At 40.7% G+C, this 27411-nt stretch overlaps 1 protein-coding gene across 2 annotated transcripts; it reads left to right on the top strand.

Annotated features, from left to right (window-relative positions):
- Nucleotides 1-25549, top strand: LOC146489141 (uncharacterized). 2 transcript variants are annotated; one of them, XM_085105729.1, is made up of 12 exons: nucleotides 1-101; nucleotides 404-495; nucleotides 2887-2966; nucleotides 3924-4024; nucleotides 12677-12778; nucleotides 15499-15538; nucleotides 18040-18134; nucleotides 18982-19087; nucleotides 20463-20547; nucleotides 21745-21832; nucleotides 23458-23580; nucleotides 24813-25549. In XM_085105729.1, exons 2-12 carry the CDS (start codon nucleotides 467-469, stop codon nucleotides 24978-24980), a joined length of 1017 nt encoding a protein of 338 aa, XP_084961855.1. In that variant the 5' UTR covers nucleotides 1-101; nucleotides 404-466; the 3' UTR covers nucleotides 24981-25549. The 2 variants fall into 2 exon arrangements, with proteins under 2 accessions (XP_084961855.1, XP_084961848.1); XM_085105722.1 differs by lacking the exons at nucleotides 1-101; nucleotides 2887-2966 and adding an exon at nucleotides 3658-3775 and having other exon boundaries at nucleotides 295-495.
- Nucleotides 25550-27411: the final 1862 nt, after the last annotated feature.

Raw genomic sequence — 27411 nt, 5'->3', positions numbered from 1 at the left:
ACGGTTACCAAGACTTGTTGTAGGACTACAGTGTCCTACAGTCTATAAATCTTGACATAAATGGGGAGAAACGAGCAGGAAAGACAAAAGACTACTTCATTGTGAGTAATTCAACTTTATTTGAAATAAATGTAATCTTCATCTAGTCGGAACCCATGTTTCCTATAGACCATGACTATATGCGAGAGTTTAATCAGTTGAGGTGTCAGGCCTGCGTGACGATCATGATTTCAGAATTGTAAATTGACACTCATGTCCGGTGTCACATGATGAACTACAGGTCAGAGAGAATTTTCTTTTGTCAGCCTCCAATGTCTCCGATTGTGGCCTGTGGAATGTCTCCATTGAGAACGACCGAATTACCATTGTTTTGAAATGCCTGCTTACTTCTCTAACCAACCAGAAATCTTCACAAGTCCGCCGCAAAAATCAGCTTCCGTCGACAAAAAATCAGGCCAACTGACTGATGAACAAGTCAAGCAGTATTTCGATGAGGTACATGCATGTTTAAAGCCTTAAGTTTATGTAAGAATTTAATTGCTCCCTATGGCCACAGTTCCCCGTTATTTTGTTTTTGTTTTGGCAATCTTATTTTCTTCATTTTTTAGTCGACGGCTTAGTTATTTGTGAAGTATTGCGTGGATTACAGTGCACAAAAATTTTACATCTGATCGCTGCTAGAATGAGAAAAAACTTGTTGCGGCTTACAGTCTATCTTGCATTGCAGGCGACCTAGACTTTCTCAAAGTCGCTTGCTCGCTTCTCATTGAATGGACGCTCGCTCGCGCTCCGCGCTCGCTCGCTCGAGCTCTGACGATCGCGCTTCGCGCTCTCTAAGCTCGACTTGTAAGCAAGTCTACAGGCGACCGTTTGTTCGTCACGCAATGCAATGTCATGAATATTTTTTTTGGTTGGGGGGGGGGGGGGGGGGAGGGAGGGGTTGTAGTGTTTTGTTCATTGGGTTGCCTTTGTAACCCATGCTATATTGCATTTTGGGATTGAAGTGAAATACAACATGGCGGAATGAAACGTGTTTGAGTAGTTTCTGAGGGTAATTCACTTCTATCCGGGACTATATTCTGAAGTGCAGACATTACAGGGGTGGAGGAGGGTTAAAATGCGAAAATGCATGATTACTGACCATGTACATACCCAAGGAACAACAATAATTAAGATAGTGACACCTTTAGTTATATTCTTTTTCCTTCGCTATAATTCAGATAATACCATCGATTGCATCTACCCGTGAACGCACGCGCCCAAAACATGTTTTCACGTGATGTCAAACGTCTGAGTTTCAGGTGTCAAACTTTGAAGTTTTCCCGCCCAAATGTGTGGTTCACTCTGTTCTCTTGACCGTTCAGTGTCAGCGTGGTCAAGAAATCAGCGAAAATCTCTTCACTGATATGGAGAGCCGAAAAAGTATCGAGGATTTTCTCAGAGACGTAGATGAAGACTTATTGATATAATTGCTGGTGAATTACGAAGCAATGGTTTTACGTCAACAGCAAACGCAATTTCCACACCGCCACCGAAAATTATACGGCTCAAAATTAAAACCGAACCTCGGGCTTCAAATGGACTCTACAAGACCAGGACAATGGCAACAACACGGTAATTAAGATGTTTTCCGATGTTGATTTGCTTTCTGCAAATAGTTTAAGTGACGATTTGAACCAGAATTCTGTAACTTCTGTAATTTTCATCGCAAACGTGCCCGAATTTACTGCGAGTGATCGCTTTGTACAGACACGGAGAGTCTTCAAATTTTACATGCGTGTTTGCACGCACGCAAAATTTTTTTGCCTCTAATAGCAAATGTATTGTTTATTTCAATAAAATGTTTTGCTGGAAAAGCTTTTTGTTGATTTTTGTGTCTTTGTCAATTCATATATGCGTTTGAGAAGCGACAGATGCGTAACTCAAGGACAATTTGCATAAGCTGGTTGAAATTTGATATGCCAAAGGTCTTCATCAACATGCCGTGAATTTTAGCAATTTTTGCGTTCAAGTGTGTTTTTTGGCAAATGATTTTAAAATAGGTAACCATATTATTTTAAGTCGGAAAATATTTTTTAATCATTCCAGTTTAATATGCAGTTAATTTTGGAAGCCAACACTATCATTTATCTACTGCACATTTTGGTGAATTTTAACGGTCTTGGAAGAATTCAATTTCTGCAAAACCTATGGAAACACCACAGGAGTCAAAGGGTTATTTAAGAGAGGACGAACCACTTGCTTGCACCATGGTCTCCGACATAATAGAGTCTTGGAAAGTACACCTGGAAAGTACGAACTGTTCGAATGTGATTCGGCTGTTTGGGAGCTGTGCATCCAGTCAAGATGTACGGCTTAACGATTTTTGAAACTGCACCCTTGCTGATGTGTAAACTTCTTTCCAACTTCTGAAAAAGAATAATCCTGCGCAAGTTCTCTCACTTGATTACGTAAATCGCTTGAAACTGGGACGCCTTTCTGATAATTTTGTCCTTTTTTGTTGATTAAAAACATCTTCCCTTTGAGCAGTGGCACTGATATGATCAGTGTCGAGAAGTAAAACTTCACATTTGGGCGGGAAAACTTCAAAGTTTGACACCTGAAACTCAGACGTTTGACGTCCCGTGAAATCATGTTTTGGGCGCATGCGTTCACGGGTACAGTAGATGCAATTGACGGTATATTTATTTGCGAATTCGATTGCGCGCGCGGGCTGGGTTGTTGGGAGCGTTGCCGCTGGGAGGTGAGGGGGGGGGGGGATTAGATGTTACAAAATAGTATCAGTACTTACTAATGAAGATCACTACATCTTTTAGCTAGTTCTTTCCATCTTTAAAATAGATCCTAGTATGAAACCCAAAATATCTTGTATTGCATGCATTGCAGGCATCTGTTTGTTCGCCATACTGCTTCATGGGCAGTTTACGGGAGTGGACGAGGACTAAAATGCTTGAAAGCTGCACTCGGTACTAGTTCATACTCTAGCTTTAAAAACACTTGAAAAACTGCAACATTAAAAACAAAATCTGATTTCCTTTCTTGCTTCATAAGTTGGTAAACCCCAGTATGAATTTACTACTGGTTGCAGGCTAGCACTATTCTTAGTTTTACAATAACTGTCCAAATTTCCGCGCGCTGATTGGCTCGTAGCTATTGTCTATAAGAGTACAGACAATAAAAATGACGTCAGATGTAACGCGCACGCTTTCTCAACAAAAAAAAAAGCCAATTCCGCTCGTACTTTTTCCATGTTATTGTAAAAAACAAATCGACAACAATTTTCTATGGTCTATACTCTTAAAGACCAGGCTAATACCTGTCACGTGTTACTTTCACTTATCAGAAGGATTAACCAGACAACACTTCTACCAAAATGACTTTTTCCAGAATGACTTATCGTTTGCGCTGCTTTTGTCGTGTGGATTATAATTATTTTTCCGCAGTGGCGACTAAAAATTCTTGTCAGCCAACTTTGTGCCTTGCTTACGATTTTTTCATGAATTTCCTTACCCTCTGAAGAAATTCTTTATGGGAACACTCCCTAACCCCTCGTAAATTTATGTCTATTAGCCCCCCTCCCCCTCGGAATTTTCATTGACCTTCCATGGGGGGGAGGGGTATGGATATTTTCTGGAACTGTACATTTATATTTTGCAGGGCTTTGTCTTGGTTCCAGATTTCTTTAAACCAAGTGAACTGGAGCCTGTGATTGCAGCTATATGTGACTTGGTAGATGATCTTGCAGAAAAGCTTTTTAATGCTGGAAAAATTAAGGGTAAAAACAGTTCAGAGTAAAATTTCAAGCCTTGGATGTTACTAACAGTTCCATTTCTCTGAGACTGACTTTAAGCACTTTTTATGTCGTTGATGAATTATGGATTGTTAGAACTTAATTAATTGCCACTCACTCATTTCATTTCCAGATAGAGAAAAGGATGCTACGTTCTATGAAAGATTGACCTTGATCGAGAAGCAGTTCCCAGGAACAGCAGTATTATTACACAAGAATGGAATTATGCCAAAGGTATCTAGGAAATAAACAATGTCCTGATTAATGCCATTTTTTATCTTGCAGGCAATGCAATCACACTTCGTTTAACGGTATTATACGTTTGATGTTAATTAGTAAGTAATGAAAGAAATATCATCATATTATTTCAGTCAAGTTTACCAAGGTCTCTGCCATGGCTGTTTACTGTATCCTAATTTTTAGAAATTGTAGGTTCAGCACTGGAAAATCATATTTGTTTATAAATTATTTAGTGTAAAACAAAATTTGTGTTTTAACCAGTGTGTCATGGTGGAATTTAGAATTCTATCCAGCAGTAATTGAAGGGCAAGCTAGAAGCAGTTGATTTAGGGGCGGACCATAAGAAATCACAGGAGGGGGGAGGGGGATGACAATTCCCCCCAAAAAATTCCTGCAAAGGAAAATGACAAAAAAAAATTCCTGCAAGCAGTTCACCCTTCAAAAAAAATTCCTGCAAGTAAACTGAACCAAAGTATGATATCGAAAAACAATGCCAAGTAGTTTTACTGTGCATACCAAGAACATAACTTGCTCTTCTATCATTTGAACAAATTTTGAGCATTTTCATTCATGTGACTACTGGCCATATTGGTTTACTGAAACAAAAGAAAGTATTTGCATAAAAATAGAGTTAAATTCCCAGAGGTTTAGTTTGGGACACCAACATGGCTGCCATTTCTTTGTTTTGGGACACCAACATGGCCGCCGTGACGTCATGTGAAAACACTCTATAGATGTTTTTAGAAGTGACAATGCAACAGATTACATCTGATCTCCTGCTCATTTATGGAGAACCATATTTCAAATGTAGCAGAAATATAATTAATTTTACTATAACAAACCTTCAACAATATTTCTTTTGAAACCATAACAATATTAAACAAGTTAGGAACCAAAGTCACTCACAAACTATTTGTATCTAATTGTTTGGATGTTGCAAAAAATTCATTAGATTATCCCAACAACCATTTCAAATATTAAAATTCACTAAGTAATATATTAAATGTATATTAATTAACAAATCGACGGCAGTTTTCTATGGTCTATACTCTTATAGACCATAAAATGACGTCAAAAAATGTTCAAAACTCAAGTGGAAGTGGTTTCACTGCCATCGATTTGTTTTTTACAATAACATGGAAAAAGTACGAGCGGAATTGGCTATTTTTTTTGTTGAGAAAGCGCGCGCATTATATCTGACGTCATTTTTATTGTCTGTACTCTTATAGACAATAGCTACGAGCCAATCAGCGCGCGGGAATTTGGACAGTTATTGTGAAATAATAATTAATGAAACAAAATAATCTTACTATATGTATTCAGCTGTACTTTAAACTTTCAACAACTTGGGTAATATAAAAAATATTGAAGGACTGGAAAATACTTGCTGTGGTTCGAATTCTAAAACTTTGACTTTTCAATAGCCAGATTTGTTCAGATTCTGCTGTGTTTTATAAGAAAATCTCTTTCTTTAATGGCACAATGCATCCCTTAAAAATGTGCTGGAAATCAGACAAAAAAGGGAGCATTGCTTTAATAACAGCCAAATCCAAGGCTACATACCAGAAAAGGAAAAAAAGCCTGTCCAATCTGAGAACCTGTCTCACTGTGTATACTTTGCTGTTTGATGTGGCCTTGCAAGGTGGGATTTATAGTTAATGTTGCTTTGTCTATGTCATTACAAGTACCAGTGGACAACGGCTCTTTCAAGAGCCCCCACCCTGCATTGCACACCGCAGGGAAAAACCCTGCATTCCAAGGCCAACACAACCTGTGCTTTTTGGAAGTAAATCTGGCAGTGAACTCTTTGAAGCACGATCCATTTGTCGATTGGACAGGATGTTTTTATCTTCGGCCGGGAAAACAACATCGAATATACGTACTATATTGCCTTCAAACCTCTCACGCTTTTCGCCTTTGCATTCAACTGTAAAGAATAGTATCGACCAACACGACGAAGCCGAGTTTCCTTGACAAGTGAAAAAACGTCCCTCGAGGCATGAGGTGCGATACCTTTTATACATGTAGTAGCTCATTTCTTTCTCGATAATCTCACGAAAATCAAGACTCCAAAGAGACTGTCACCTTGAGCGGTACTGTAATTAAACTGTTCGGAGCTTTGTTTGCCTTTAATATTAAAAGATATTCTGTCGAAAAAAAAAAATTCATGCAGAGCTTCCATGTCGAAAAAAAAAATACATGCAGACAAATTGGACTAAAAAAAAAAATTCATCCACTGAAAAATTTTTACCCCCCCTCCCGTGATTTCTAATGGTCCGCCCCTTATTCACCAGCTTTTTTTAATTGTGGTTTATATAGTTTCTTTTAACTTTATTTTGCACAGACATGCCCCAATCTTTTGCATTAGACCGGCATTATAAATTCCAAAAAACATGTAATTTGCCTTGTACTTTACTTGTAGCTGAGAATAGACCAAAATTTTAACTGTCAGCTGTCATAAATTTTTAATTTATACATACATGTACATGCAATTACATACATACATGCATACACTTTATTGTTTTGATAACACAGATTTCCAATCTGGCAGCCAAAGGCTGATGTGGTCACCTGCCTAAAGTAAACTAACAAATTTACAGAAATAAAATAGCTGAGATGGCTAAACTTTACTTAATCAAGAAAATAACTAAATGCCAATAACTGTGCCGTTTAATTGCCTGGAGAGTACGCAATTTAATTGCTAACGAAAATGGGTCGGAGTTCCTCACAAGTTGTTTCTTTATTACATTGTAAGTTAATGTGAGGCCATCAGAAGATAATAAGCAGTTTTTGTAAACATATTTGAAAATATTCAAAAGTTCTAACGAGAGGGACGCCTTTCAATGACCCCCTTCAATGGTGTAATACAAAACTGCACAGAAATGATCCATGTCTGTGTCTTGAAATCTCACAAGATTTATTTAGAAAACACAACAAAAGCTTACAAAGTCTGCCATTAGGCGAAAGCACACGGTTCCTATGATCTGCACCACTGCGTATGTACCGAGTGTTACTAGGCAACAATGAAATGTCATAATACCGCTGAATATCATGACATCTCCCCCTTTTGGGAATAAAAAAAAACATAAGCAAAAAACTTATTTGGACAACATGTACTGAATCTGAACTAAAGCTAATTAAGAGAACTTATTAGAAGCTTGACCTGTTCCATGTAAACTAGAGGATTACAATCAAGTGTCCATTCAAAGTTCATTTCTGACAATGTTAACACTATCAAAGTCACTCTCTATAGCGAACAGGTTTCCTGATAAGTCTCCCACTAGAGGTCCTCTGTTCTGGGATAAGATCCAAGTTGCTTGTGGGGCTGGTGTTGCTAACTTCTGGAGCAGAGTTCTCCTGAACAAGTTTGGTGGTAGTCTCACTACTGGTTTCTGGAATCAGCGAGTCCTCCTCTTGTGGATCTTCACAAGCGGGTGGAGGGATTCTCCTAAGGTGCTTCTGATTTCTTCGCAACATTCGAGCACCGGAGTCAATAATGCATGACCTTGGGCTTTGATCTTTATCAACGATTTTAGCTTCTGTAGTCCACTGCTTCTCCGTATCTAGCTTGGTTCTCACCCAGTCTCCTGGTTGGAGCTAAGGTAGTTCTCTCGTGCCAGTGCGCCTGTCGAAAGACTCTTTGTAGCTCTTCTTTGTTTCCGTATCTGCTTTCTTAACAGCTACATGGCATGGAAGCTTAGGCTCAAGGACTTTGGTCATGGACGGGAGAGTCGTCCGTATCTGTCTTCCCATAATCAGCTCAGATAGGGCCTTCTCGGTGGCTGGGATGGGAGTTGCACAATACGCCATAAGCGCAAGGAATGGATCTTCTTGTTTCAGGTTCCGCTTGGAGATTGGCACCCCACTTTCTGCGGCACCATTCACCTGGTGGTGATGTGGGCTTGATGTGGTATGCCTGAATCCATACTTTGCTGTGAAATCGTCGAACTAAGCTGACTTGAACTGGGTGCCGTTGTCATACACTAGTTCCTCTGGAAAACCCCATCTTGCAAACACAGACTTCAGCTTTTGGATAGCGGCCAGGCTTGTCGTCCCCACTAGGGTAAGAATCTCGATGTACCTTGAATAGTGATCCATTACCACAAGGTACTTCTGACCGGCTAGCGCAAACAAATCAGTAGACACCTTTTGCCAGGGTCTGTCAGGTAGAACAGCGGGCATAAGCTGTTCTTTTCTCTGAGCAGCTTGGTTTTCTTGGCAGAAGTGGCAAGACTCAACCTTTTCCTTAATCTCTTTGGAATTACAAGGCCACCACACTGACAAATTGGCATGTGCTTGACACTTTGTGATGCCTTGGTGCCCTGTGTGAATACGCTCCAGTATTTCTTCTCTCATGTCAGTAGGTATCACTATGCGATCATCGTATGTTAGAAGGCCATCGCTTATCGACAGGTGTCCCCGAGAATTGAAGAACTCTCATACCTGGAGTGGGACCTTTTCCACACGCTTTGGCCACCCTTGTAACGTTAGTTCCATCGCCTTTTGGAGCTGTGCATCTCTGGCAGTTGGTTCTCTGATCCTCCTCATCTGAGTATCGGTGGCTGGCCTGGAAGACTCAATCAAGCCTACAAAAGCTTGAACGTCTTCTACGGTGTCTGGCTCCTGCTGTAGGTTAAGAGGGCCATCACCATTTACTTGCCTGGTACATGTTCCAATTTGAGGGTGGAACCTCATCAGATGCATTAACAGCCTGTGGCATCGTAGTGGTGTCTTGTCAAGATCTCTGTGGTTGATCAGTGGAACTAAAGGTTTGTGATCTGTCAAAAGCTTGAAAATTGGAAGTCTCACCAGGTAACGTGATAACCTCTCACACGTCCACACCGCGGCCAGACACTCCTTCTCAGTTTGGCGCACATTTGACTTTAGCCGCTGTCAGTGTTAATGAACAAAACGCAACTGGATGAAGTTGGCCATCATGCTCTTGCATCAGAACCCAACCAATTCCATAGCTACTAGCATCCGCACACGCAACAGTTGGCTTCTTTGGGACATAAAACGCTAACACCGTGGAACTTGAAATTATCCCCTTCACCTTGTCAAATGCCTTTTGCTGGGGAGGTCCCCAAGTCCAAACACTGTCAGACTTCAACAGATCAGACATTGGATGCATTTCTGTAGCAGGGTTGGGTATGAACCTTCCGAGGTAGTTAATCATGCCCTTTACTCTGGGTAGCTCCAGCAGATTGTTTGGCGCTTCTAGCTCTCTGATAGCTTTCACTTTTTAAGGGTCTGGACTTACTCCGTCAGCACTGAGGACATGTCCAAAGGAGATTAACCTGTCTTTCTTGAACTCACATTCCTCCCTATTCAGTTTCAGACATGACTCCTTGATGATTTCAAGCATTTTCCGTTTTTCATGCTCCTTAGCAGACTTTCCATACACAATAATATCATCCATGATCGCTTCGCAGCCTTCCTCATTATTTAGCAAGGCTGTCATTTGACATTGTAAGATCTCTGAGGCACGAGTAATTCCAAATGGCAGTCTCTTAAAACAGAACCTCCCCATTGGAGTGATGAACGTGGTCAATTTGGCACTGTCTGGATGGAGGGGAATCTGCCAGAATCCGCTTGATGCATCCAGCTTTAAAAGTACTGAGCACCAGCTAGCTTTGGAGCGATGTCTTCCAAGGTAAGCAAAAACAAATCTTGCACGCTTGACCGTACTATTTGACTTTCTCAGATCAACGCAGATCGTCAGCTTTCCTTTACTTTTCTGTACGGGTACCATGGGTGCGCACCATTCTGCCGGCCCTGTGACTCTTTCGATGATATCGGCTTCTTTCATCCGCTTTAGCTTTTCTTCTACTTTTGGAATCAAAGGGAAAGCAATCCTCCTGGCTGTGTTGATGCAATTAGGTGCAACATTCTCATCCAACTGGATGCTTATTGGCTCTAACTTTAACAAACCTATGTCCCCAAACAACTCTGCATCCAACCTCTTCCAGTCTCGCAACTAGACCCATTTCGCAGGCCGCTTGTCTACCTAGCAAATTAAATTACTTGCATGTTTTCCACTTATTACGAAGAAGTCCACTTCATAGTTCTTATTACAACATGTTACTGTTGTTGTAAACTGTCCTGCACACTGCAACTCGCCTCCTGGACTAAAAGCCTGGATGGATGTAACTTAGGCTAGTTTGGCAGACTATCAAAAGTAGACTTGGACATCGCAGTTATATCTGCACCCGTTAGATCTTGAAAACTACTGGCTTACTGCTGACCTTGAGCTGAACTCTCCACATATTGTCCTCAAGTGAATCACCAGATAAAGCACCTAAAAATTAATGATAAACGCCGCTACCTTTTGCAACAACACCATTATCTCTTTGCACCTCATTTACAAGCTTAGACTGACACACAGCTGCAAAGTGGCCCACCTTTTGGCATTTTAAACACTTCTTGTCCTTTGCTAGACAGTGTTCTGGTTTTGTGTGGTTGAGGTAGACTGCAAGCAGTCCCGTTCTGGTCAGTCGAGATGGTGCGCTCAGCACAGCGAGACTGGAGTGAGGGGAAATAAACGAGAAGAGACTTTTTCCCGCCTCTCCCCAAGCTTCCCACCGTTCGTTTGCTCCAGTTTTTTCGCGCTTGGCTATTTCGTGCCACCTCTCGACTATCCAGAAAGGGACTGCTTGCAGTCTATGGTTGAGGTCGCATCTGCCACATTTCTTCTGACCTCGCTTTTGAGAGAACTCTGTTTTCTTCCCTTTTCCTCTCCTTGGATGAGAGGGAACTGGCTTCTTCTGACCTTGCACCTCTTCCAGATTCTTCACTGCCAGGGAGCTCTGATCTGTAATTTGAGACTTCACCATTTCTGACTGGCAAGCTATTTGAATCGCTGCTTCTAACGTTAAATCTGCCTTTATCTGTACCTTCTGAGACACGTTCTTGTCCAAAATTCCAATGACGATCGTATCTCGTATTTGCTGATCCTAACTGGTTGTAAAATCACAGTGTTCCACTATCTCATAAAGGCTTTGAAGGAAGGATTTGACCGTCTCTGCTTGTCTTTGGTTCCTTTGGTGAAAATGTACTCACTTGTGAATTACGTTCCGTTTTGGAAAGAAATGCTCATCAAACTTTGCCAATATCACGTCAAATTTCTTCTTGTCTCCCTCTGCTAAGGTAAAGGACTTGTACACATGTTCGGCTTCTCTCCCCATTATTTAAACGAGAGCACTGACCTGGACATCGCCGTCCTCTTTGTGAAGCTTCGTTGCGAGTCAAAATCGTAAGAAATTTTGCTTCCAATCTGGCCAGTCGAGCGGTTTGGAAAAATCAAAAATCTCTGGAGGGCTTAATTTCAGCATTTTCCACAGTTTACCGCTGCCACCATGTCTTGAAATCTCACAAGGTTTATTTAGAAAACACAACAAAAGCTTACAAAGTCTGCCATTGTCTATGATCTGCACCACTGCGTAACTATGTACCAAGTGTTACTAGGCAACAATGAAATGTAATAATACCGCTGAACATCATGACAGTCTGTGAGAAGTAAAATTAGTTAACTGAAATCCGTCATAATTTTAAAACTTGTAGCTGAGAAATTGCTGAAAGTTTAGCTGATAACTGAGAAATGACTAAAATTTTAACTGATATCTGTGCAACCCCATGCACACCATCAAACTGAGCAATGAAGCATTTTGTGGATAGAAATCTATAACCTTATCAACATAATTTCCACCATAGAATTTATATTTTTAAACATGATCGTTGGCTGTGGGAATGTGTGGCCATGTTTTGGAACATGCAGTGTAAAACATGCAGCAGAAATTGCATGGGCAAATCCAGTGCAAAACAACACCGAAAAAGCAATGTAAGGTGGTTATATTTGGTCGCACCTTATTTGAATGCTTTTAAAATACGTCGAAGCTCTCGTAAGCAACCACCTCGGGAATTGGAAAAAGTGGTCGTAACTAGAGCTGGTCGCTTACTAGAATGCACTCTCGTAAGCCACCAAAAGCTGAAACAATAGAAGCTGGTCACTTACCAGAGCTTTTGGCATAAAGCTTTCTTCCTCGGTCACAGGGGAACATTCTTGATCCAGCCGCAATTCATTTTGAATTTTAGATTCAAGATCTTCATCTACGAGACAGTGCTATATTACTGTAAATGTGATTTGTATTTGTGTATCCTTTTTATGAAGAGTTGCCACAATATGTATCGGAATCTTTGAGTGGTCGCTCACAGGAGCTTAAAAAGAGGAAAAGACCAGTTGGCATTTCCCAAAAGTGGTCGCAGTCGCTTATGGGAGTTGTCGCTTACAAGAGCTTTTGATTACAGAGTATAAGGCAAGTAACAATTCAAACGGGGTTTCACAATGGTGTCACAACAAGAGCTGGTCGCTTACGAGAGTGGTCGCAAGGAGAGCTTAGACTGTATTCTTTTACAAAATACCATGCAGTGGTTTTTCCTGCTTGTTGTGACCTTTCCAATTTTTCTTCCTATATAACCTCCATAGATTCACCATTTTTTCTCTTAGGTTTGCCTCATTTTTCCTACAATTTGCCACATTATTACTCTAGATAACGTACCATTGCATCATTTATGATAGTTTATTAATTTTGCTCGGGAAGATATTGCATGTTAGCTGATCCTTTGCATATTATTGTTTCTCCTCGCTAGGCTTTCCAAGATTTGTGGACCAATGAGAGACTCTTGAATGTTGTAGAGCAGTTTATTGGACCTGATATAGCTGGTCATCCTGTGTGGAACTTAAGAACTAAGGTATACTGTACGTATGTTATAGAGCAGGTTATTGGGACTGGTAGCTGGTTTTCCTGTGCCCATGGAACTACATGCATGCACATCTCAGACCTACTTTAACCTCCTTGGACCTTCCCCCTCCTTCGCCCATGCTTCTCGTGGCTTTGCCACTTGTGTGCGTGACTCGTCCCTTTGATATATTTTGCTTGCTCATTTTTTTTGCATTCTTCCCCGCGGATTCTCAAGCAAACAAGAAGCTGTTTTCAGCTTAAACTCGGGCCATATTTGAATGCGTGGTGCGTAAGCCTACAATCTTTTAGCAGTGATAACCTCCAGCATCGCTAATTCCCCCAAAAAGATAGATACAGAGATATAGTGAGGCAATAAGTAACCACCAGATAGAATTGCATTTCTTGCAGTCAATGAAATACAGGGGAAAACGAAATTTGTCATACGAATGCTTTTTATAATCCCCGGGCTTTAATCCTGGCTTACGTTTTCACCTTTCGTTTAGAGACAAAAACCACTCGTACGGTCCTGATATGTATGTGACGCCGGGTCAATGACGGATCGTAATTCCGGTATGAACTAGAATAACGTTACGCATCACGCGTACGTTATCCTTGTACGGTTTTCAATGTTTTTAAACGTTTTTCAATGTTTTTAAATGAAATTCAGGGGAAAGCATTTGTTATTTACCTTTCATTTGAAGACAGGAACCGTTTCTACATGATTGTTTTTCTATCTTTGGCCCGCGGGGTCATAGACTGATTTAGTTTGCCAAATTTTCGGTTAAACAAAACTAACCTAAAAAACATTCCGGTTAGCCTAAAGAGCACTCCGGTTAGCCTAAATAGCACTCAGGTTAGCTTAAATAGCTCCCCTGTTAGCTTAACGGTTAGCACTTTATGTTGGGGTTGTTCATGCCTCGCACGCCTCGCATGTTTTGTTCATGCCTCGCACGCCTCGCTGGCGAGAATTTAAAGAATTTTATAACGCGACGAAAACGCATTAGATACCATTTCTTAGCTGATTTGCATATATCACACTTCATCCGCAAGTCTTGCGCTGAGAAGCGCATCCTTTGAAAAATCTAAACAAACCTTGTCGAGTTGAAGTGTTTGCCAGTCAAAATTATTATAGTGATTATAGACCTAATGTCATATTAGAACACTCATTTTCTTGATACCATGGAAAATTTACTGATGGACTTGTCCAGGGAAAGCCAAACGTCAAAGCCCCATTTCGGTATCCGGTCGTGTGAAAAATTATCTTAGCTGTTTCTACGTTTCACAGTGTTTGCATAAGAAGCAAATTGAGTTCAAATATTAGAGAATATGTCAATTTTAAAACGTTGCGAATCGCCTGAACTGCAGTGTAGCGAAACGACTTTGCAGCGAGACTACCGGTAAGCTTTATTTCTGCTTTCAATCATATATTTTGCGTTTATAATTTCTTTTCTACAACTTCTCCGTTATCTAAATTTAGGAACCAAACCAATGTCATTACAAGAGCGCTTGCTCGACCCGTAGAAAACAAGGCTCAAGTTTTTCTTGTCGAGGAGATAATCGACTGTGTACCGAGGCTTGTCTTCGTCTGAGCTCCAAACTAAGCAGCTATGACGCGGAGTTCGAATCGTTTACGAAGATTCCCTCCGCACGAACCTTCCGCCAGGTTGAAAAAATGCGATTTTCCAAATACATATAATGAAGATTTGTTCTCCAATGTTTTTGATTGATTTCTCTCGTTATATTGGTCAACGCAGGCGATTTCCTCCGCCCGGCGCCTTCACGTTTCCCACCTCTTCTTTTCATGTTCCGTTGGAGACGCGATCCATACTGTTTTTGACCAAATATGATAAAATAATACCATAGGATGAGCAAAGGGATACTCATAAACAGGTTTCCAGTAAAAGATTGAAAATCCAATAAAACGCTGGGAAGATTGAAGCGGATTTCTAGATGTATTCGACGCGTACTTTTGATTTCGGGTTGAGACGTTTTTCAAAATTGACAAAACTAGTGTCCAGGTCAGCGCGGTCACAAAGGTGACTACGGCCCGAGTATAAAGAGACTGCCCGCAGTGTACATTTTTTTGAAGTTTATTAATAATGAACTATATATGCTGGTACAAATTTAAATAAATGATGGTTTATTAAATATCACATAGTCGTACGTAAAAGTGAATTACAATGTGTTTACAGAGAATTTGAAAAGTTACAATATCTTTTATCAAAGTTACAGGGGGACTGAAGTTACAAATATGAAAAGCTATATTACAATAATTTCGGTTACTTAAAATGTTTCCACTTAATAGTTTAGATATTTAATGCTTACTGAGTCTATATGATATTGCTGGGAAAAAGCTCTTTTTAAACCTTTCTGTTCTACATTTAGACAAGGATGTTAATTTTTTCTCGTATTAGGTAAATTGTACGTTTGGCTTATGGTGGTAGAGGTAGAGCCCTTCCCTCCTGTCATCAAGGCGGGTAACATTTTCACAGGATAGAGCATCAGAGTAGTGCTTCTTTGGGAACAGAATACGCCGTGCTCGTTTCTGAACACGTTCATTTTTTTCAGTAAGATAGGCATTAATCATCAGCTTGACCTGTGTACAGTTCTCTTCTAATTTCTTCCTTCCTTTATCATTCAACAAAGTTTGTTGGATGATTGCATGTAGACTTTTTTCTGTTTTCGTAATCACTATTTATTATTTATTTATTTTTTTAATTTTATTTGCAGACTCCAAAAAACACTCAGGTAACTGTGCCTTGGCATCAAGGTGAGAGTTCTGTATTGTAATCAATAAAGCAAGATTTTTTAACACACCCCAAAGCTACATTAGACTGCAAGCAGTCTCTCTTTAGCTCAAAAGTCCACGGGGAAGAATGCAAAAACCTGAGCGAGGACTACATTCAATGGGTGAGCAGTAAAGTCTGCACAAGGAATAAGGCGCCTTTGCTATTCGCAGCTTTGCTCTTTGTGCACGCAACGCGCAGTCGAGTGGCAACCTCGAATATCATGCTGGCTCATTTTTTTGCGTTCTTCCTCGTAGATTTTTAAGAAAAGGCTACATCCAGATGCTGTGATATTACAAGTTTAAAACGAAGTCTACTGCTCAGGAGTATTTACAGTGTACGTGTATATGTTGTGGCTCGGTTTACTTTCTTTATCTTAATTAGTAAAACGTGTATGATTTTGTCATTTTGCTAATTTGAATTAATACAGTCGAACCTCCCTTTGCGACCACCTCTCGTAAGCGACCACCTCTCATTAGCGACCACTTTTCCAAATTACCAAAAGTTTTCGAGTCAAATCACTATAGATGGAACCTCTCGTAGGCGACCACCTCTCGTAAGCGACCACTTTTAGAGATGATTGTTTAAAAATTTCAATTGTTTTTAACCCCCCGTAGGCGACCACTTGACACAGAATCTGCTCTATCTCTCGCGGGCGGAAATTGCAAAATGTGTCGTTGTAACATATTGGCCCATGATCATTACAGCGGACGCCGTATTAAAATCTCACAGCCGGAGCTACCGGAAGTGTCTCCCGAAATAGCTTAACAACATACATATGCACTATACTTCACACTTAAGTAGACTTTAATCAGGTTGAATCCCTTGTAGGAAAGAAACTCTCTTATCCTGTAAATAGCATGTATCTACATGCATGACGGGTGATGACTCTCTCAACCTTGTATTACAACAGAAAAACAGAAAAATTGTGGCGATAAAGAACGTCAACTGGACGGGGGCACCCAACGACAGTTTTCTTACAGATCCTTTGAAACGCTATTTGAGGCGATCTGGAGTGCCTTTAAAGCTCTGTAGGTTCATTTTAGGCCGCGCTATAATATTTTCATCTGTTCGGTCATTCTAGGGCAACCTGAGTCTTTTCGAAATTACTAGGGTATCTTTGTCCATTTCCCGAAAACCTTAGGTCTTATTTCCTTTCCGAAAATCTTAGAAGACCTTTTTTCGGCACCCGAAACAACATTTTTATCAATCTGAAAACACTAGGCCTTAGATTTCCCATATCACGAAAGTTCGAGGTGAAAATTCCCTTCAGAAAATTGTAGGGGATTAAGGGCCTTCCGAACAGCTAGATAGTTTACCGAAACGATGTGTTGGGTGCCCCTGACTGGATTATGTAACAAACAAACAAACAAACGCAAAAGTTGTAGATGTTTTACGCTTGAAATGTAACATTGCAAAAATGCCGTTTACTATTTGCTCCTAAATCAGGCCGTGTAAAGAAAAGTACTTTGGGTTTCGATAAGCAATGGCAAAAGGGTTAGGTGTCCGCAATTACCATATGCAAATTACCCGAAATTTATATCCCCTGTGGTCTGACCTCTGGTAAGCGACCACCTCCCGTAAGCGACCACATATCCTTGGCATTATGGGTGGTCGCTTACGGGAGGTTCGACTGTATTAAGTCGGGCAACCTTGCATGTAGACGTTCTAAAAGTCCTTTCAATATGCCATTTTACAGTTGTGTGTTTAGTGACCTGGCCTAGGATTGGAAGCGAGGCTGGCCTAGTTTTGATCCAAACCTCACTGCTTTTCATTTGTAAATGCAAACTAGTTAGCATAAGAACAGCATGATCTACATAGAAAAGCAGTGAGGTTTGTATCAAAACAAGGTCACCCCCAGCCTCGCTTCCAATCCAAGGCCTATTCACTAAGCACACAACTGTAAAATGGCATGTATTGTAATATCATTTTCCCATATTTTGGTTTCTTCTAATTAATTTATTGGAAGTCAGACTTCTACTTGTGCTCTACAAAAGATACTGGTGGATTTTTTTCCCTAGTGACTCAGAAGGCATGTTTGCCAATTAACAAGCATGTTCTGTTGTATCAATATGGTTTAGTTGAAGCTACAGGCCTACTGTTTAAATCATGTCTGAGAAATATCTATTGGGTTTCATAATATTTCATAGATGTTTAATTCAAGACAGATAGCAAAGTTAATGATCATTTATAAGAATCATTATTTCACATGAAATATTGTTGGGGCGCCCTAAAATATGATGCAGTATTAGTTTAATCCCAGTTATACTGTAAGACTCAATTGGGATGGCAGTCAACTTGTGGCAAGTCAACCTTGCATCAGGGATTGAAATTTGAAGTTTAAAAATACTAAATAATGAAGTAAAAAGAAATCCTCCTAAATGAAGCACAAAGCCTAACAATTTGAAAGCGAGGATCAAGCAGTAGTCACGTTTAGCCAAACATGTACAGTATGTCAATGTTAAAACTTCAAATGTTATTGCAGACTGTGCTTACTTGTCATCAGAGGCATGTGAAGTTCTTCAGCCCACAGCTTGGATTCCTCTGCTGGATACAAACAGACTGAATGGTTGCATGGAGGTATGTAAATAACGACAGTCCCTCCTCGTACGGAGGTATTTTTATTTATTTATTTATTTATTTATTTATTTTTTTTTTTTGCAGTTAATGAGACCTGACACTACCTATATTTATATACATGATCCATTAACGACTTTAATGACTTATTGCAGGGAAGCAGATCTTAGCGAGGGCTATTTGAATACAGAAACAAAATTGGTTGTATCCACGCATTTTTCAGTTAAAAGGCTTTAAAAGCAGTTGTCCAATTCAAAATGATGCAGCACCATTTATAAACAGACTTTTCCTGAGAGCGATAAAATTGCATACTGTTGCCTGGAGAGCAGTGTTTTTTCCCAAAATTTATTCTTAATACTTATTGTCATTGAAAAATGCATGGTTGCCCTCGATTTTCTTTTTAGATTCCCATAGCCCTAGTTAAGATCTGCTTTTCACCTTTGTGTTGATAGGCATGGTACTTAGGAAACGCACAGAACGTATGCGCAGTAGCACAAACTCAACATACATGATTTTGTTGCAATCATTGATGAAAAGGTTCTTTTTCCTTCATCTCTCTTGTACAACAAGGGCAACCAGTCACCATGCATGTATATCCTAATAAGGCTTGTTCCAGACGCTACTCCACTCATGTGCCGAGTTGAACGACTTGGGAGCGACGACTGATCAGCAGACGGCTTGCGCATGAGTGGAGCGGTGTATGGATCAGGCCTAAGAGGCCCTCCCTGTTCTGTTTTATTTGTGAGGTGAGATGTGCAAAAAGTCATCAAGCTGCTGCAACTTCCTTCGTTGCGTCCTTGCATTCTTGAGATATTGTGGCTGAAACACTACAACTTTTGTTTTCCTTTAGGTGGCACGTGGAGGTCACAGAAAGGGTGTCTTAGCAACACACACTTGTTGTGCTGGTAACACCTGGTATGTTGACTTGGCAGAGGAAGAAATGAAAAAGACTTTGGGTAAGGCTTTTCCTTCTGGAAACGTCCGAGGACTCTTTTCGTGTCCTAAGTTTAATCCAAGGCAAAGTCGTTGGCACCTGTGCGTTTTCTCTCAAATATCCATCTTTCGATGTATTTTCACCTTTTGTGTATTTTAAAATGACAACAAAGACATTAAAAGGAGAAACGCATAGAAAACAGTGGGGTTTTACATAAACTAGTATACCGGAACGGCAGTGCTGCTGTGGGAAGGGAGGTGAGTTAAGAACTGTTGCGTTGAGAATAGAGAGGGAAGGTTGGAAGTGTTGAAAGTGGCCCATGTGAAACAAGAAAACTCAGTACAAAACAAGTAACGTATCGGAGACGATTTGGAAGATTATAATTACATAGATTGCTGTCTCAGCGATTTTGGCGCGGTAGCCAACGATATTTGGGTGCGAGAGTTCTGAAAACTGAACCATTCGGTGTAAGATTATTCTTCTTAAAACACAGGGTTTGTATGCATTCTTTGGTATTCGGATAAGATAGTCTTCAAATTAAGACTGAAGTGTAGCTTGAGTGCCTAAGTTTTGTCTTCAAAAATCAACAAAGTTTGGAAGTAATCATTCCGGGCCTGAATCAACAACACAACTTTCAAGAGTTTGCCTTCATTTATTATTTTACTTAGAGGATATACCTTAAACTTAAATGCCAATGTTTGCGTTCTGAAGTTACAAGAGATGCAGTTTAGAAGATAAACGAAGTAAAACATTCCGCAATATTAGGGGCTTAAAAGACGAGGAAATATTTTCCTCGATCTCTCAAGCTCTATCCGAACGGGCGAGCAGGGCAGAGCAGCGCGTTGCATTGTGGTGTCCACAAATTTAACCACAAGGCCTTGTCCCTTTGATGTTATCGCATTCATAATGCTTTGCATTTTATAAAGGCCGGTGAACGAAAGGCCCCATAAGTATACATTTGTGCCGATTAGAGAGGTCGCTTCAGGCTCCCTCGCTGCGGCAGCAAAAAACAGTGGCGTTTGAACTAAGAGGGAAAAGCCAAACATTTTTTTTTTGTTTTAAAACGAAGCTTTTGTGCTGTTCACAGGATATACACGAAAATGTAGTCAGTCATCTAAATACAAAGATGAAGATTTCTAGAAAGGGCATATTGAAATGCTCAGAATGCAACTTAGAGCTCTTTTTGGAAGTCAGCGAAGAAGTGCGTTTGTTTACAAGACGCCTTGTAGCACCGTTGTGTTGCAACAAAATGACACGAAATAAATTTCTATAGAGCTAAGTTACACGTGCAGGTACAGCTTTAACTACAGTGAGATGGAGGGAGCTTTTTCAGTGCAATGTTGTGATCCAACCGAAATAGCATGCTTTTGATTCAGTTTGTTTTCTTACCTGTTTAGATGTGGACTTTGAAAAAGACATCGTTCTTTGTGAAGTTCCGTTTGGAGGAGTTTTGTTTATCAACAATCTGATTCCTCACAGAAGGTTTACATTGCAGTCCAAATTATTTCAGATTAGTTTAATCTTTCTGTTACGTTGATCTCAAGTTATTATTACTATAGCCTGACTCAAAGGATCTCAAGTTATTATTACTATAGCCTGACTCAAAGGAAGATAAAAGTAAACTTGTTTGGAAACATTTTGACCTGAAATTCATCCTAAACTACAGCATTTGTGTTTTCATTAAAATTATGTACTAATCGTTTCCTCCTTCCCTCTCTACATACATGTAACTCGCTACAATATACTTTGTTTTCTTTTTCCCTCCCCTCCCTGCCTGCTTTCCCCAGCCTCCCTGCGTACCTCCGTTTCCCCAACCCTCTTTCTCTTGCTCTTTCCTTAATAGACCAAATCCTCCCCTGTCTTTCTCCTTGCATTTCTCCTCCGCATGTCCCTAAGACCCATCTCCTTCCTTCCTTCCTTCCTTCCTTCCTTCCTTCCTTCCTTCCTTCCTTCCTTCCTTCCTTCCATTACTAGAGAGCTTTAGGTTCTAGAACCAGTACTGACGAGTTTTTCCAATAAAGAAAGAGCGTGCTCGCATAAACCAGTGTCATTTTGGCGGGAAATAGAGATAGCCATCGTCATTTTACTATGAGTTTTTGTAAGAACGGCATAGTGGCGAAAACAAGTCCCCGAACGGGTCATCTCGTCGTTCTGAATCGCGAAAGGGCTTGGCTATCATTTATCAGAACATTAAGTTCGTCGCTCACAAAGAGTAAAATGAATTGTCCTGGGATATATCTCTTCTTAGTACTTCGCTTAAATCTTCAAGTCAAATCTCGTATTCGTAGTCGTACCCAGAGTCCTCAGGCTTTTTGGTCAGCGGGTAGGCGCCAGGAGAGACTCTGGAGAATTCGAAAAAATTTAAATATATTGATTGGCTGCTGTGTTTCAGCCCCGCAACGGCTTCCATTGTTTTACCGCAGATATCCTGCGGTAATAAAATTCCAGCACCCCGGATCAGAGTCTCTACTGGCGACCAACCGCTGGCCAAAGAGCCGGAGGACTCTGGGTACGAGATTGAGTCGTACTAGGATGTAATCTCCCTTATCCCCGCCATTCCTGTCTATCGTCCATTCTCTGTTTCACAATCTTCACAATCTTCTCTAGAAGAATTTCCAAATCCCTCCGGCAAAATAAATTAATGTTGTCGTTAACAGGTTGGCGACTTTTTGTTTGCAGTTTGGAAAACTTTTCTGACAAGATTCGATGGAGCATGGATTTAAGGTGGCAGAAACCTGATAAACCCAATGGGTTTTATGGCCTAAAGGTACAAGTTAATTAAAAAAAAAAAAATGCGACAGTACTGTGCTATGCTGAACACACTCGGTGCAAAGCTCTAGTTTCACAGTTTTCGGACACGCCTTGATTTCAGAAGGGTAATTTTTGGACTTTTTTTGTGATTTCGGACCGAAAATCAGACAAATTTTTGGACCTTGCTGGAAGTTTGCTTGGGGCCTCCACAGACTAGAGAAAAAGATGTTGACCACTACTTTTACTTTACAATTAGATTATGAGTTCGAAATTTCTATCGCGCCATAGTTGATGAGGGCGAAGCCCGAATCAACTATGGTGCGATAGAAATCGAGAGCAAATAATCTAATCGTTTTAGTAAAAATCTACTAGTCGTTCAAAACTTAACAAGACAGGTTCACGTTTTCATTTTCTTATGATATAAATAGTTCACGCCACGCGCGGATAAATCAACTCACTATTTACAACAGAATAGATAGTGAGTAGCGTAGCCAATATTCCATTCTCTTTTGCCTGTGCTTATGCTTGCGTCGTTGCGTCGTACGTGTAAAACAGGACGACGCAAGCATAGGCGCAAGCACAAGGCGCTTATGCTTGCGTCCGGCGCACCGGTTTACACGTAGGTTTCTTGTGCTTATGCTTATGCTTGCGTCGTACGTGTAAACCAGGCTTTTACACGTACGACGCAGCGACGCAAGCATAAGCACAAGCACAAGAGAATGGAACGATTTCCATTCTCTTGTGCTTGTGCTTGTGCTCGTCGTTGCGTCGTACGTGTAAACCGGGACGACGCAAGCATAAGCACTAGCGCAAGGAAAGGAAACTGAAAAACAGTGACAAGTTGTCAGCGTACAATCCAGTTACTCATGCGTTGCCATTTTCCGCCATGTTGCAATCAAATCTCGCGCCAAAAGGCAGCCCGGCCGCGCGATTGCGCCAAATTTGTTTGCTTCTGCGCTTGCGTATGTCACGTTATGCTTATGCTTTTCGCACGTGTAAACATCCTTGTGCTTGTGCTTGTGCTTGTGTCTCTTGTTATGCTTGCGTCGAACGTGTAAGCCAGGTTTAAAGGCCAAAATGATCGATAAATTTTGTTTCGATCATTTTGGCCTCTAGTTTGATAGCAATTGTTCTGGTCTGTCAAGCCCCTTATGCTCGGAAGTATTACCTGAATATGGACTCAGTCTTTGAATGCACGTAAATGGAACACCCAGAAATAGCCTCCGAATAGTTGCGGAGCAGAATCTTTAAACAATAAAGTCGTTATAGAATGGAAAGATAGTTCCGCTTCATAATAAATATTCAACATGAAAGTGACTATATGAAAATTCATGCATTTGAACTGCGGAGGAAATAATGAATAAGTGAATGACACCACAGTTATAATACGCAATTTAAGTAGTTGCGAAAAGAAAGCCGAAAAAAATTCAGACTTGAACGGTATTCAAACCCATGGCCTCTGCGATGCCGGTGCAGTGCTCTACCAGTTAACTATGAGCCAACTTAGGTCGCGCATCCTCTTTTGCGACCAACGAACCTTCGTTCGTGGTGCCGAGGCCCCATCGGCTAAGAAACTGGGATGAATCTGGCGACGAGAGTGTTCTTACTTTGATCTTCTTGTTTCCGTTTTCTTTCCTTTAGGACAACGTGTTACTTCGTTCGTCAAAAGATCCAACCTATAAAGTGGATTGGGACGAGTTTGCTTCACATGACAGAACGAAATTGCAGCGTTGTCACGCGGATGTCCAGTCCAAAATAGAGAAGGTAAATAAAATCAATTAAATGGCGCCACGGTTAACTGTAACGTTTGTTTAATTCGAGAGTAAATTGGCGGAAAACGGCAGCGGCTACAAATTGCAGCTTATCCAGGTCCATCCTCGGAGAGCTTCGGCCCCCACCCGGGGAGGAGAAGGTACCCTTCGGAAATATTGCTGGGGGCGCGACTTGGTTCTCCAAACCCTGATTCTATTTTAGACCAAAATGTATTATTTTCTAGTAAGTCTTTTGAAACCTGGCCTCTAATTCATGATTACAGACAAACCTCCCGTAAGCGACCACCCCTGAAATGTCAAGCTAGGTGGTCGCTTACGGGAGGTGGTCGTTTACGAGAGGTCAGACCACAAGGGGTCTAAATTTTGAACTCATTTGCATAAGGTGACTCCAGAGATTTAGAAGCCACATAAACGTTTTTAAACTTTGCAAAATTATATTGCCAAAGAATTTCAGTATCCAAGTTGATGGTTTGTCTGAGATTAATTACCTAATACGGCGAATGGGACAATTCTATTTTAGGAAACCCAGTACCTCCGATTGTGACATTCATGTTTTTTAAACTATCCAAGAATGTACATGTGATAATGTTACAGCCGCTTCTCATCACTCCCGGCCCCCGAAGGGCGTAAAATTGTGCAACTCCCGACAGGGGATTGATATGAGGACGTATGTGACAATTGGCCGCTTACGGGAGGTTAAAAACAAAAGAAATTGGAAACTGTCATCTCTAAACGGTGGTTGCGGTCGCCTACGAGGGGTGGTCGCTTACGAGAGGTTCCAACGTACAGAGATTTGACCATTTTGGAAAAGTGGTCGCTCAAGAGAGGTGGTTGCAAGGGGAGATTCGACTTTAGCTATACCCATTTTCAGACTAAAACGGCTCAAAAACAGTATCCTTTGGCACCCCACATGCATGCGTATATAGCTTATATAGCGGAGTATTTCTCTTCCCCCCGCCCCTCCAAGTCGGACCAGGGGTAGATAGTAGAGGTGGGCGAGGGAACTGGAAGTGGACATGCGTGGGGTAAAAAATTGGCGAAGAGACCCAATTTTTTATGGGCTGTTGTTACTCCCCCCCTCCCCCACCCCCCACCTTCCCAGTATCCGGCTGCGGACCAGGATGACTCATTCTTAATCTGACTGATCTTCCCTCGCTACACACCTGGATATTCCAGACATAATGTTAATGTTATGCTTTTTCTTGCACTCTAATTATTTTTCAGGGTGAAATCAAACTTGACGAGGATCCTGAATTTGACACCACCATTGTGGGTCCTTGGATGGGACAGTGGAAAATAGTTCATCACAACAAGCACACGGAACAATATCAGGACCCTGGAGATTACGCAGAAAAGTGGACCAACTACCATTCATCATGGACCAAAGCTTGATTCTAATGACTCGCAGTTAGAGAGGTGGCAACGAAAGAGACTGGACAGGACTACATGAAATCTGTGACAGTCTCGGCTACTTCAAGATCGATGTCTCGTGATTGCACGGTAGTCGCTCGAGAAAAAGAATCAAATATTCAGCGTGAAAATTCAAAAAGCCTTAATACGAATGTGGCTCTATAAATTTTAATTAATGGTCTTGTCTCTGAGTATCTAAATTCCATATCCATAAATAGAACTGATACAACTTCATAATCTCTTCGATATTCCTCAAATAAACATTAATTGTTGCTACTGTGGCACCGTTCTGTGGAATAGTCTACCTCAAAATGTAAGGCAAGCGGAATATCTGAACAATTTCGAGCACCGTTAAATGTAATCAGAAAATTAATGTATATCAACAGTTAGAAGCACGGCATTCGTGGAAAACAGGTTTTAGTGTTCATTTAATACAAATTGTTTAGATTTTATAACTTTTGGAAGTACTTTGTATTTTAACCCCATGCATATTTTGTAAATCTGGTTGAATTTTTACCGTGCATAAATAAAGAAAAGAGCAGCCTCAATAGTCTTAATTTAGCTTTAATGTGCAAATCTTTGCAGGGATGTCATATATCTCTTCGCTAGCTCGAGCTGGCCATAGGAGGATCTCTTTTTTTTTCATGATTAGACTCATTAGCCTAAAACTCAAATTTAGCTTCAGATATATGCAATCCATAAACTAGTAATAATCAAAGATTAGAACGGTGCGTTTGATGTCACCAGTCTCTCTCCCTCTCTCTTTTGCCAAGTTGATGATGATGTCACCACCCCTGCAAAATCTACGGAGGATGCCAGATCATATTTAGTGGCCAGATACGCGTCCCAGGATGCATGCATGCATCATTCATTTGTTCGTTCGTTCGTTCGTTCGTTCATTCGTTCGTTCGTTCGTTCGTTCGTTTGTTCGTTCGTTCAATCAATCAATCATTCAAACAATCAATCAATCAATCAATCAACGTTGTCCCAATTTGTATTAGGAGTGCGTTCTTTCTACGTCGCACGCAATTAAAAGATCTAGAGCTCCACAAACTTAGTACTCTCTGAAATTTCAGCATGATTTGTTGAATAGCTTTTCAGAAATAAACTTTAAAAGTATCTAGCTATTACAAGGAATGCATGGTCAAGAGGCAGCTCTTGCCACCCAGACGTACATTCTTTGTAAATTTCAAAGTTTCTCTGCTCTGCTCTGGAATGTTTAACATTTCACGATGATAGTCACCTGCATCTGTTCAAAGCTCTATCTTCTCTGGACGTTCGGCTGATACCAGTTGAGCTCCATTGTTTTTATGTCGAGCAGCATTGTTTTGTTCGTTCTTTTGTTCCCCGACCAATCATCCCCCGTCACCCAGGTTACCAAGTGTCACATACTCTTTTTTGTACGCCAAATGTTAATGACGTCAGCAAAGATTCTCCTGGCTTCCTTTTCGTTCCTTTCGGAGCCGACAGCCGTGTAGACCGAAATGTATTCGTCGAGGTAGTATCAATAACGGGTGTTCTGTTTTCGTAAAATATGTCTGTACCTTTTCCCGGCCAAGGCAAAAGTTGACGAAGAGCCAGCGCTCGAAACAGCTTTAAATTTTCTTTAGTATCTCTTTACGCTTGGTAGACTACGAATAGTATAGGCAACTTCTTTTCTTTCTTTAGGGATAACACACGCTAGTTTTTTTTATCATTTTTTTTTGTAAGAATATTGTTTTTCCGGCCCACGCGGACTATTCTTAATTTTCTGTCGGTGTTAGGCTGAAAATATTCTTGTGAATATTCTAAGATTATAGTAACTTGTAATGAGGCTCGCGCTCCCAATGGTGTATAGGGCGAAGACAAAAATCGCCCGACTCACCGATTTTTCTTTTCGCCCTATACCCCACTTGGAGCCTGTTTACAGGCAAAGATTATAGCGTGTGACATTTCCGTTTTAGAACGTATTGCGGGGGCCAGTCACAAGTGTTTGGTGTCCAGATCTGTCTGGTGTTACTCCATTGTGCACGTGCTCCAACATCGCCTTTCGTTGCATTGAACATTTGGCTAGTGTAGGATTGGCCATTGGCTCAGTTTTGCCGTTTACAGAAAGGAATTTTCTAAGGTTTAGTTAAACTGACATATAATTGTATTGTATTTACAAATTATCAACACATAAAATTATATTCTTTTCAAAATTTCAGCCTCGGGTATTCTTAAAATTTCGCAAATTTCAGCTTCGATATTCTTAAAAATAAATTATTTGGGAATACTCGCAGTCACCCCTATATTTTTTTCAGGCGAACCTTTGCGTACGATCGCTACACTCTTTTTTTTTTGTAAGAATTTATTTTAAAAAATATCGAGGCTGAGATCTGCGAAATTTGAAGAAAATTTTATTTTTAATAAGAACGCACAGGTCGTGGTCAAT

This window comes from Pavona decussata, unplaced genomic scaffold, assembly GCF_977016875.1.
Source record: "Pavona decussata unplaced genomic scaffold, jaPavDecu1.1 SCAFFOLD_6, whole genome shotgun sequence".
NCBI lineage: Eukaryota > Metazoa > Cnidaria > Anthozoa > Scleractinia > Agariciidae > Pavona > Pavona decussata.
Note: the sequence above shows the minus strand (reverse complement) of the source record. Positions and strands in the feature narration are given on the sequence as shown.

Excerpts from the sequence above, each read along its gene's own strand:
- LOC146489141 (XM_085105722.1), top strand. The coding sequence starts at position 376 with ATGCCTGCTTACTTCTCTAACCAACCAGAAATCTTCACAAGTCCGCCG. Across the intron at positions 4,025-12,676 it reads AGAATGGAATTATGCCAAAG|GCTTTCCAAGATTTGTGGAC; the intron begins GTATCTAGGAAA and ends TCTCCTCGCTAG. Across the intron at positions 12,779-15,498 it reads TGTGGAACTTAAGAACTAAG|ACTCCAAAAAACACTCAGGT; the intron begins GTATACTGTACG and ends TTTTATTTGCAG.